This window comes from Canis lupus, chromosome 14, assembly GCF_048164855.1.
Source record: "Canis lupus baileyi chromosome 14, mCanLup2.hap1, whole genome shotgun sequence".
Classification (NCBI taxonomy): Eukaryota; Metazoa; Chordata; class Mammalia; order Carnivora; family Canidae; genus Canis; species Canis lupus.
The window spans coordinates 39,362,641-39,373,727 of record NC_132851.1 but is presented as its reverse complement, the minus strand read 5'-3'; the positions used below and the strand labels follow the sequence as shown (position 1 = coordinate 39,373,727).

The 11,087-nt window shown below is 58.3% G+C and overlaps 1 protein-coding gene and 1 long non-coding RNA gene across 5 annotated transcripts; one reads left to right on the top strand and one right to left on the bottom strand.

Moving 5' to 3' along the window:
* The first annotated feature begins 491 nt into the window (after positions 1–491).
* Positions 492–7,755, top strand: NRBP2 (nuclear receptor binding protein 2). 4 transcript variants are annotated; one of them, XR_012007023.1, is made up of 19 exons: positions 492–674; positions 1,091–1,213; positions 1,285–1,386; positions 1,497–1,586; positions 1,728–1,783; positions 1,868–1,962; positions 2,083–2,106; positions 2,178–2,261; positions 2,337–2,392; positions 2,488–2,583; positions 3,503–3,635; positions 3,749–3,851; positions 3,954–4,004; positions 4,079–4,214; positions 5,250–5,303; positions 5,427–5,490; positions 5,594–5,649; positions 5,735–5,938; positions 7,236–7,755. XR_012007023.1 is itself a non-coding variant. In XM_072774832.1 (18 exons), exons 1-18 carry the CDS (start codon positions 552–554, stop codon positions 5,801–5,803), a joined length of 1,515 nt encoding a protein of 504 aa, XP_072630933.1. In that variant the 5' UTR covers positions 492–551; the 3' UTR covers positions 5,804–7,755. The 4 variants fall into 4 exon arrangements, 2 of the variants coding, with proteins under 2 accessions (XP_072630933.1, XP_072630934.1); XR_012007022.1 differs by having other exon boundaries at positions 6,359–7,755; XM_072774832.1 differs by having other exon boundaries at positions 5,735–7,755.
* On the bottom strand, positions 6,948–11,063 carry LOC140603982 (uncharacterized). The gene is made up of 2 exons (XR_012007024.1): positions 10,928–11,063; positions 6,948–10,530 (listed from the first exon to the last, which is right to left on the bottom strand). It is a non-coding gene; the product is annotated as an uncharacterized lncRNA (long non-coding RNA).
* Positions 11,064–11,087: the final 24 nt, after the last annotated feature.

Sequence of the window (11,087 nt, the reverse complement as noted above, 5' to 3'; positions counted from 1 at the left end):
AGCCCCGAGGTCGGGACCCTGGAGTCCTCTCCCCGCGGCCTGGGGGCTCAGGCTTTCCGCAGGAGCAGGTCCCCAGCGGGAGCACAGGGGCAGGCCGAGGAGGGACAGGCGGGGCGGGCGGCCAGGACAGCCAGGGCGGCGGGCTGGGAGCAGGGTCTGGAGGGGCGAGCCCTCGGGTGGGCGGGGCCTTCCCGGTGGACGGGGCCTCCCGGTGGGCGGAGCCAGCGGCGGGTCCGGCGGGGCCTCCCGTGTGGGCGGGCCCTTCCCGGTGGGCGGGGCCCGGGCTGGGCGCGGCGCGGGCTCGGCCCTCGGCGGGGAAGCTCCCTTAGCGCTCCGGCCCGCAGCGGCGGCTTCTGAGGGGCGGGCGGGCTCCACCCCCGCGGGCCGGGCGCCGGCGCCTCGGATTCCGGGAGCTGGGTGGGGCCCGAGGCGGCGGCCGGCCGCTCAGCTCCCGCTGGGCGTCTGGGCGCAGGGCCAGGGCGGGCGGGGAGCGGCGGCGGCGGCGGCGGCGGCGGCTCTCTCGGAGGGCGGCGGCCTGGGCCGGACGAGCCATGGCGGCCCCGGAGCCAGCGCCCAGGCGGGGCCGGGAGCGGGAGCGGGAGGATGAGAGCGAGGACGAGAGCGACATCCTGGAGGAGAGCCCGTGCGGCCGCTGGCAGAAGCGGCGGGAGCAGGTGGGCCGGGGCGGGGCGGGGGGCGCGGGGGCGCGGGGTCACGGCCCACCTCGCCGAGGGGCGCGGGAGGCCACGCCGGGCCGGGGGCGCCGGGCAAGGAACCTGCCCCCTGGTTAGCGGCCCTTGGACCCCTTTGGCCTGTTCCCACGTTCTCTGGGGGAACCCCAGTTCCCTAAGGTCCACCTCCTTATGCCTCTGCACCAGACCGGCCGCTGGCCCCGTGAAGACCCTCCTGAATCCCCCGGAATCTGCTCCGCGTCCCCAAGCCCAGCCCTCGGAGACCACTGCTGCCCCAGCTTCCCCGGGGGGCCAGGGCCAGCACTCAGCTCGCTCTCCCCTCCAAGGAGTGGGCAGAGACAAGCCCCCACTCTGCTGCCCGACACCCATCACACTCACATCCATCCCCTCCCCCCCAGGTGAACCAGGGGAACATGCCCGGGGTCCAGAGCACCTTCCTGGCCATGGACACAGAGGAGGGGGTGGAGGTGGTGTGGAACGAGTTGCACTTCGCCGACAGGAAGGCCTTCGCAGCCCATGAGGTGAGGCCTGCCCACCCTCGAGCGGCTGTGCCCCCCTCCCTTCTCCCCCGTGACCCCACTCCCCTTCCCAGGAGAAGATCCAGACCATGTTTGAGCAGCTGGTGCTGGTCGACCACCCCAACATTGTCAAGCTGCACAAGTACTGGCTGGATGCCTCAGACGCCTGGGCGCGGGTGAGCCACGGCTCCTCCCAGCACCCGCACACGGAGGGTGGGGTGGGGCCCAGCTGGGGTGGGGGTGGGAGGGACCCACCTGCAGTTGGCGGAGCCCACCCGCCCCGCAGGTCATCTTCATCACGGAGTATGTGTCGTCGGGCAGCCTCAAGCAATTCCTCAAAAAGACCAAGAAAAACCACAAGGCCATGAACGCTCGGGTATGGGGAGTGGGCTGGGACTGCATCAGGGATGTGGGTGAGGGGCAGCTCGGGGAACGGGCTGGGGCCAGTCGGGTGGGAGGTGGGGGTGCAGGGTGGGCACCACAGGCCCAGCCACCTCTCCGCATCCGTCCAATGAAGTCCATCCGCCACCAGGCCTGGAAGCGCTGGTGCACACAGATCCTGTCTGCACTCAGGTGAGGGCCTGGCCTGGTCTCTGCCACCCCCCATGCCCTCGGTGCCCCCGCCCTGATTACACCTGCTCTCCTTTCCCCCTGCAGCTTTCTACATGCCTGCAGCCCCCCCATCATCCACGGGAACCTGACCAGCGATACTATCTTCATACAGCACAACGGCCTCATCAAGATTGGCTCCGGTGCTGGCGGGGTTAGGGGGGGCTGGCGGGGGAGGGGGGCTGCGGGAACCCCTGGGCAGAGGACATCCAGTGCCCCATCACATTGACGCCTACTCTTTCTCCCTGTGGTGGCCGGTGCAGTGTGGCACCGCATCTTCTCCAACGGTGCGTGGGGTCTCAGGGGGTTGGGGGGGCATGGAGAGGTGCAGTCTGCTCATCCTCTGCGCTTTCCACAGCACTCCCAGACGACCTCCGAAGCCCTATACGTGCGGAGCGTGAGGAACTACGGAACCTGCATTTCTTCCCCCCAGAGTACGGCGGTGAGTCCTGGGTCCAGGAGCTCCTGGTGTCACCACATCTTCCCTATCCACTGTGACTTGCCCTCCCCCCTGCAGAGGTTGCCGATGGCACTGCTGTGGACATCTTCTCCTTTGGGATGTGTGCGCTGGAGGTACTAGCCCCGGGGCCTCATGGCCTCCCAGATAGCTCACCCTGCATCTCACCGTGCTGTCTCTTCTCCGTGCCTGACCTGGCCCTGCCTCCCAGATGGCTGTGCTGGAGATCCAAGCCAACGGGGACACCCGGGTCACGGAAGAGGCCATCACTCGTGCCAGGCACTCACTAAGTGACCCCAACATGCGGGTAAGCAGCTTGCCTCACTCCTCCCAACTGGTTCTCAAGGGTTCCATGTGGGGCCATTGTGGTGTTTGGGTCAGGCCTGGAGGTGCAGCCGTCCGTGCCGCTGAGGGGGACGCCAGTCCCACTGCACAAAGGCCTACCTGCGAGGAGGGTCTTTCCTCATGGTGTGTGTTGAGTTTCAGGCCTGAAGGCTCTAAGGGTCCTTCTAAGGAGGGAGAGACTAGACAGATACTCCCTCTGTGAGCCTATTGTTCTGCTGGTTCTGGAGACAGGAAAGAGGCTCCGAGAGGCTCGAGCCCACATCCCTGCCTTGAACCCTCCAGGAAACCAGCTAGAAGCCACGTGACTTATGTTGGGGGCCAGAAAAGGGAGTGTGGAGTGGAAGCCGTGTCCATAGTCTCTCTAGACTATCTGGCTTGACCACATGGCCTCTAGAGATCAGGGTCAGAAGTGATGGGGCCAGGATGGGGCTGGGATGGGACCCGTGAGGCACAAAGCCGGCAAGGCAGCGGAGGATGCAGATGCGTATGTGGGGCAGGGTGGGGCCCCATCAGGGTCATCCCCGGAGTTGGGCCTGAGCTGAGGTGCAATCTGGGGCTGCAGGGCAGGGGCTGGTGTCCCCCACCAGGCAGAGCAGACCTCATCTGTGAACTGCAGATGACGACACCTACTCCCTGTGGTTTTTGTGAGGGTTATGGGAAGTAGAGCATGGAAAGTTCTGGGCCTCGGGCCTGACTGTCCTACTGGTAGAACCAGGTCCTGGCCTCGCTGCTCACAGTATGTGGCTCCCTATGCCCATTCCTGGAAGACTCCCATGAGGACTGGACCCTGGGGATTTGGGGACTTCAGGGGCCTCCTCCTCACACTGTGGAGCTGGAGCAGAGATTCCACCCACTTGAGCCTTTCCCCTCTACGCCCCCAGGAGTTCATCCTCTCGTGCCTGGCCCGGGACCCCGCCCATCGGCCCTCTGCCCACAACCTCCTCTTCCATCGAGTGCTCTTCGAAGTGCATTCTCTGAAGCTCCTGGCAGCTCACTGCTTCATCCAGCACCAATGTGAGGGGCAGGGGGGCGGGGGGCGGGCCAAAGGCCTGGGGTAGGGCTGTGAAAGGGCACCCTGCAGGACCTGTCTCAGGGTCCGCCACCCTGAGTGCTCCTGCGGCCTGCAGACCTCATGCCTGAGAATGTGGTGGAGGAAAAAACCAAGGCGGTGGACCTGCATGCAGTCCTGGCAGAGATCCCCCGGCCGCCCTGGCCCCCACTGCAGTGGCGGTGAGCGCCTGCTGCCCAGAGGCCCTCCCCAGCCCAGTCCTGCCCCGCGCTGGCAGGGCCCGCAGGCGGGCCACCCTCATGTGCTTCTCACACCTGTGCCAGGTACTCGGAGGTCTCCTGCTTGGAGCTTGACAAATTCCTGGAGGATGTCAGGTGAGAGCTGCCGTGAGTTTGGGGAACTGGTGGCTGCCAGGCCTGAGCCCCCAGCCACCCCAGTGTATCCCCAGGAACGGGATCTACCCACTGATGAACTTTGCCGCTGCTCGGCCCCTGGGGCTGCCCCGTGTGCTGGCCCCACCCCCTGAGGAGGCCCAGAAGGCCAAGACCCCGACGCCAGAACCTTTTGACTCGGAGACCAGAAAGGTGAGCTCCTGCTCCTGCCGCACTGTGCCAGTCCTCGGGCCTGTCCATAGCCCGGAGGGGTCCGTTTTCGGGGGGTTTGGGTGCCCCCCAAACCAGCTCTCTTCCAGAGACCAGGTCCTGACTGACCCTGATGTGGGGGGTAGGAGATGATAGGACTCATTAGAACACCCCCCTGTTCGGAGGCTCTTTGCTCCCTGCAGACCCCTCCCTCTCCCATCCCTTGCTGCCTGACCCCCAACCCTGCCCCGACCCTGCTGTGCCCCAAGCAGCCTCCTTGTTGGAATCTCATCTGCCCCCAGGCCTCTCTGGTCCCCCGCCCTTGGCTTGCTGATTCCCTGACATTTGTGTCCTGGTGTCTCCTCCAAGGCCTCCCAGATGTGTTTCCCCCGGCCTCTCTTCTTGCAAGGCTCCCTCCTTGCCAGGGGCCTGTCCTGGTCAGCCTCAGCCTCTCTCTCCCCTTTCCACGTCCATACCTACTGGGTCCCAGAGGCTCTGGCTTTGGCCTTGGGTGTGTCTCCGTGGTCTCCACCCTGATCTATGCCACCCCCGTTTCCTACCTGGATGCGGAACCAGCCTCCAGCCTAGCCTGCTTCCTTCTGGCTTCACTCCACAGCACAGGATTCACATCCTAATGGCCGGAGCTGCGCACACAGACGGTGGGGGTCCTCAGGCTGACCCCCAGGTGTTCGGAGGCCCGGCCCTCCTGGTGTCGCGTGCCTTTGCTCCTTCCTACTCCTTCCAAACCCTGTCCTCTACCGCTTCTCACAGCTGGCTCCTTGTTCAGCTGTTCTCCCCACCTGCGAAAGCTCTGTTGCTCCTTCAGCACCCAGACTCGGTGTCTACTCTCCTAGAAGTTTTCCTTAACTTGCCAGGCCGCTGTTAGTGAGATGTACTTCCTAGGCCCTCCTTAGAGTTTCACCCCCATTTCTAGTCCTTCCTGTTCTTTCTGGGTCCCCTTGACATGGCATCTGCTCTTGCTGCTCAGCTGCTGAGGTCAAGCCTTTGTGGGTGACCTTGATTCACGCCTATCCCCAGGTGGTCCAGATGCAGTGCAACCTAGAGAGGAGTGAGGACAAAGCCCGCTGGCATGTGAGCAAGGAAAGGGCTGGGGCCCACAGATGAGCAGGACCCGGGGCGGGAGGGGGGGATGGGGAGGGAGCTGGGGGTGCTGAGTAGACTCTGGGAGCCAACCACACCCTCCTGCCTCCCCAGCTCACTCTGCTTCTGGTGCTGGAGGACCGGCTGCACCGGCAGCTCACTTACGACCTGCTCCCAAGTAGGCCAGCCAGGGACCCAGGCAGGGACAGGGTGTGGAGGGGGGCAGGCATGGGCACAGGCAGTGGCCTCACACATCCATCCTGCCCCTGCCCCCGCCGCAGCGGACAGTGCCCAGGACCTCGCCGCCGAGCTGGTACACTATGGCTTCGTTCATGAGGTGTGCGGGCCAGCCCAGCCGGGCTGGGAGGGGACACAGCAGAGTCTGCCCCTCTGTCGCCCCATGCCTCCCTCCCACCCTGCAGGATGACCGGACCAAGCTGGCTGCCTTCCTGGAAAGCACCTTCCTCAAGTACCTTGGAGCTCAGCCATGACCTCGCACCCCAGCCCCAGGGACCAGCCATGGCAGCCCACGTGGGGAAGCCCCACATGGGCCCAGGGCTCAGAGGGCCAGGGGCTGTCCTCTGCGGACATGCTGATGACCAGGGGCTGATGACCAACGCCCGCTAGTGAGGAACCTCTGCCTTCCACAGCTTTCAAGGAGGCGTTGGAGTGGGGTGGGAGGTGGTGGGCTTGGGGCCACAGGGGGCCCAGCAGGGGGTGAAGGAGCCTGGGTTGGGGGTCGGGGGTGGATAGGTAGGCCCCACAAGTCCTTAGGATCAGGATTTCCCCACCTAGCCCGTTTCCACAACTCACAATCCCTTCCCATACCCTCCGTTGCCTGGCCAAGAGTTCTGCCCCCAGCCCAAGGTATCTGGTCAGGGACCAAGCCTTCAGCAGGGGGAGGCTGACCTGCCAGGGAGCCCCAGCACCGGGGGTGGAGGGTCAGTCCTGGATGGACGTCTGCCTGGGGAAATGCCCATACCCTGCTGGAACCACAGCCCCATCCCAGGAACCCCCACATTGAACCAGTGGTACCACACCTGCAGGCGTCAGGCACAAGGCCGGGCCCGGCAGGGCCATGACGTGGCAGGAGAAGCAGATGGCAGAGACACGTCGAGGAGTTCACAGCCTTCCAACCCCTGCCTGGTGCAGACCCCCCCCCCCGGGGGGGGGGCCTCTTCTGACTTTCTGCTGCTCTGAGACCGGGACCTGCCATGCCCTCTGCGCACTGTTCTGGCCCGATAGCCCCCCACCAAAGGGCTGTTTTCTCCCGCATTCCCCAGCCTGGAGGGGTTGGGCTCAGGCATCCTCCCTGCTCTCACTGTGCCTCCTCGCAAATTCACTACTCGCCATGTTACGTTCCTCACTCCTGTGGCAGCTGCCTCCCGAGTCCTGAGGATACAAGCCCCTGACTCCATCTCTGCCACTCAACTCCCTCCCACCCCTCATTGCTCTGGCCTCCTTTCTACTGGACCACCTCCCCTCCATCTTCAAATTGAGTTAAACATTCTTAAGCATTTTAAATTGCATGTATAAACTTAGTGCATTCAGGTCTCTTTTAAGTATTTCTATTGTCAAACCAGGAAAGCTCATCCCTGTGTTACTTCTCTGTTTCTGTAAGAATTTACCACAAACTTAGTGGCTTAAAACACAGATTTATTGTAGTTCTGCAGGTCAAAAGTCTGGTACAGGTCTCATCAGACTAAACTCAAGGTGTTAGCAAGGCTGCATTCCTTTCTGGAGGCTCTAGGTGAACCTAGAACTAATTCCTAGGTTTCCATTTCCTGCTCCATCAGGCTGTTGGCCTGCAGGTGTCAGGCACGGCGTGGGCACTGGCCAGGAATTCATTTCCTTGTGGTGATAGGGCCAAGGTCCCCATTTTCTTGCCCTCTGTAAACTGAAGGTCATTCTTGGTCTCTACAGGCTCCACCATTCCTTGGCTCATGTACCCATCCTCCATCTTCAAAGCCAGCAACAGCCGGTTGAGTCTTTCTCATGAACCATCTGTCTGGTTTTCTGCAGCCAGGAAAGCTTCATGTAATTAGGTTGGGTCCACCTGAATAATCCAGAATAATCTCCCCATTGCAAGGTCCTTAATCATATCTGCAGAATCCCTTTTGCCATATAGAGTTGACATTCACAGGTTCTGGGGGTTAGGGCATAGACACCTTGGAAAGAGGGTATCATTTTTCCACCTACTACATTATCCTAACCAAAAACCAAAATAAAAGTTACCAAGGTGTATCAAATGTACAAACATAGTGAATCTCAAGGTGTCTTAAACATCCCAATATTCTACAACGTTACTCATATTCTCACATCTTTCAACTTAAATAAATCCACAATAACATACACATCTAGTTGGAAATCCTGATGTCATCGTCTTAAGCAATATGAGTGTCAATAACAGATTGTACCCGTGATTAAACTGAACTCAAAAGTATCAATACTATCATTGCTTCATTTAATCATGCTTATGTTAAGATTTTCATTTTATCTTTTCAAAGTCATATACATATTATTTAAAAAGTGGAATGGGTTTTCCTAAGCCAACAATAAATAATGTAGTCTCGAACTCCGATCCTTCCCAAATTTAACTTCTATTTATTCAGGCACGTAAAATCCATCTTCCACAAACCACACATGCTTTTACTGCTTTTTTTTGGCTGTTCTACATAAGGTGTCCCCTGCTAGTGTCCTTGGAAAAGGAGGAGGGGTCACTGGCCTCAGTTTCCTGACCCAGCATCATCCCAGTGTAGTCTATATTATTGCAGTGTCATTACTGCAGGTCTCAGCAGAGAACAAGGTGTCCTAGGGTTATATTTGCTTTCTTGCACAACTTTTTGTTTTGCCTGGAGTTAATAATTGCTTTTCTTTTTGCTTGCTTAGTTTTCTACACGTGTCATTAATTCATTCTTAGATTCTCTTGCAGTAATGTGAACCTCTCAATACTTGAGATTCGTTGCATAATTGTTTACCCAGTTTCATCTTTTCCCACAGCCCCCATTCCATCTCCCTACCCCAGGCTGCTTATTCTTGGGCCTGTGGCCCAGGTGTCAGCACAAGCTGCTCCTTCACCAGCCATCTGGAGCACCTCTTTCCTTTCACTGAATTCCTCCCTTTCCTCTTCCTTCACTCCTTCTATTTGAGGAGGAACATCCTCCAGGTTTCCTGAGAGAGGGTGCATGGGAAGTTACAGAGCCTGCCTATTTGTTCTTAGTCTACTCTCTCTCTCTCTCTCTCTTTTTTTTTAAGGTTTTATTTATTCATGAGAGACACAGAGAAAGACGCAGAGACACAGGCAGAGGGAGAAGCATGCTCCATACAGGAAGCCTGATGCGAGGGACCCTGGGACCATGCCCTGAGCCGAAGGCAGACACACTCAACTACTGAGCCACCCAGGCGTCCCATCCTTAGTCTACTCTCACATTTGCTCGTTAGTGTAGCTAGGCAAAAAAGTTTGCCTACATTGAAAACTATTTCTTGCCAGGATTTTGAGGCTATCGTGTGATTTTCATCTAGTTCCAAGAATTCCCATGCCTTGCTGAATTCCGATCCTTGTGATTTCTCTCCCTCTCCTTCAATCCCTCCCTTCTTTTGGTCATCACAATGATGTTTCTTGATTAAAAACTTCCCTTTTGGGCAGCCCGGGTGGCTCAGCGGTTTAGCGCCGCCTTCAGCCCAGGGTGTGACCCTGGAGACCCTGGATGGAGCCTGCCTCTCCCTCTGCCTGTGCCTCTCTGTGTGTCTCTCATGAATAAATAAGTTAAAAAAAATAGTTTAAAAAAAAAAACCTCCCCTTTCATCTATTGTTCAGAGATCCCAAGCCTTCGGTACTGGGAATATTTGTTTGGGATTTTTGTTTGTGTTGTTATTTCTGTGTTTTGGGCGGAGTTCTTCGGTTTGCTTTTTGTTTTTGCTTATTTCCCCACCCCCTCCTTATTTTGTGGAACGTTTATTACTTAGATATTGGAGTTATCTTTTGAGAGGCACTATATGTAGTAGTTAAGGTTTCCCTTAACTACTACATATTGTCTGGAGCCATTCATGGGCTGGAGCCATTCATGGGCTTCTTCATGTGATATTGTGCCCCTACTTCCTCATCTGTAAAAATGGGATAATAACAGCACCCGCTCCATGGAATTGTAAAGATCACACAGGTCATGTTTGTAAGGTAATGAGAACAGTGCCCAGCACACAAGCACTCTGAATGCCTTATTATATATCACTGTCAAATTTCAAAGAGAAAACTGCCACCAGAAAGTGGTGCTTGTGTCCCCCACCTCCCTGCAGTGGTGGTAAGTCCCAGTCCATTCACCACTTCATCCATCCTCCTCTATTATGGCGCCTGCTGAGGTACCAGGCCAGTTCTAAGCACTGGAGAATACTCCTCACCCTGACTGATTATATTTTCTCTCCTCTACCTATCAGGTTTTGTTTTATGCATTCTGGAAGATTTCAACTGTTTCTTTCAGCCCTCTATTGAATTGTTCATTTTCCTCTCATATTTTTCACTTTTTAAATTTTTTTTTATTTTTCACTTTTAAGGACTCGTTCACATTGCTGAGTGTTCTTTCTTTATAGCCTCTTGCTCTTGATTCCAAGTTTTTACTTCCAGTTAGTTAACACACAGTGTTATATACGTTTCACGTGTACAATACATTGAATGTTTTGGTTTTGGGTGCAACATCCTCTCATTAGCATCTCTGAGAATATGGCTTTAGCTTTTCTTCTTGCTTTATTGTCTCAGCTCCTCCGTATCCCTTTTCTTTTTGTTTTTGTTTCTTTCCTCCTTCTTAGGTGTTTGGTGATCCTGGGCTGCCCAGTTGCTTTTAAGAGGGATATCTTAGTGGTGGGGCTTATTGCCTGGTGGTTTTTGAGGCCAGGGATCTAGCCTGAGCACCCTCCAGCTGCCAGTCTTCTTTTGAGCCAGGAGCAGTTGCAGAGAGCAGCTGAGGTGCGTGGATGCTAGATGCTGGGGGCTAGAGTGGGAGCAGGGGTGGAGGTGGGGAAAGGCCGGGAATCTCATTCTGTGGGAACAGGACCCTACTGACAGCCCAGCCACTGCCAGTAGGGATAGAGGGGCGTGGTCTCCTCCTTTTTTCCGACTACACGTTCACGCACAACCCCTCGTACACTAACCTCCAAGCGTTGTCCGCCTCCCTCCAGCTGCAGGACTTCTGTGTTCATGGGGCTTTGCCCGTGCAAAATTCTTTCCCTGTCATTTTAGAAGGGGAAGGATTTTAAGGAGATGTCCTGCCACGCTTAACTACCAGTGTCTGTTTTATTTCAAAGGCTTCCAGGGTGGAGAAGGGGCCGGGCCGACCGGGAGGCACTGCGGCCTGAAGCCTGGGCTTGCAGGTGCGGGCTCACCGTTAAGGCCTCGGGGCCGGTGCGACCCGCGGCAGGCGTCCAGGGCAGCGCGACGCCTTGCTGGGCACCCCGAGCCTTTGACAAAGGGCTGGAGGCCCTGGGGGAGCCGGGGTGCGGGCCCCCGTCGGGCTGCTGGGCCCTGAGCGCACAGCCCGCCCGGCCCGCGGACAGGCGCCTCCCGACCTTGGCGCGCACGCGCGGCTGCAGCCGGGGGGATCCTCCCGGGAGGGGGGCACACGCACCCCGAGCTCTACCGTAGAGCAGCGGCCGGAGCGGGGCAGGCGGGCGAGGCGAGGCGCTGAGGGACCTTCCGCCGCCCAGGAGCCGAGACCTCCCCGGCGACCCGAGAGCGGCGCGCGCCGCGACCCCCCCCCCCCCACCCGCCCCGCCACGGAGCCGCAA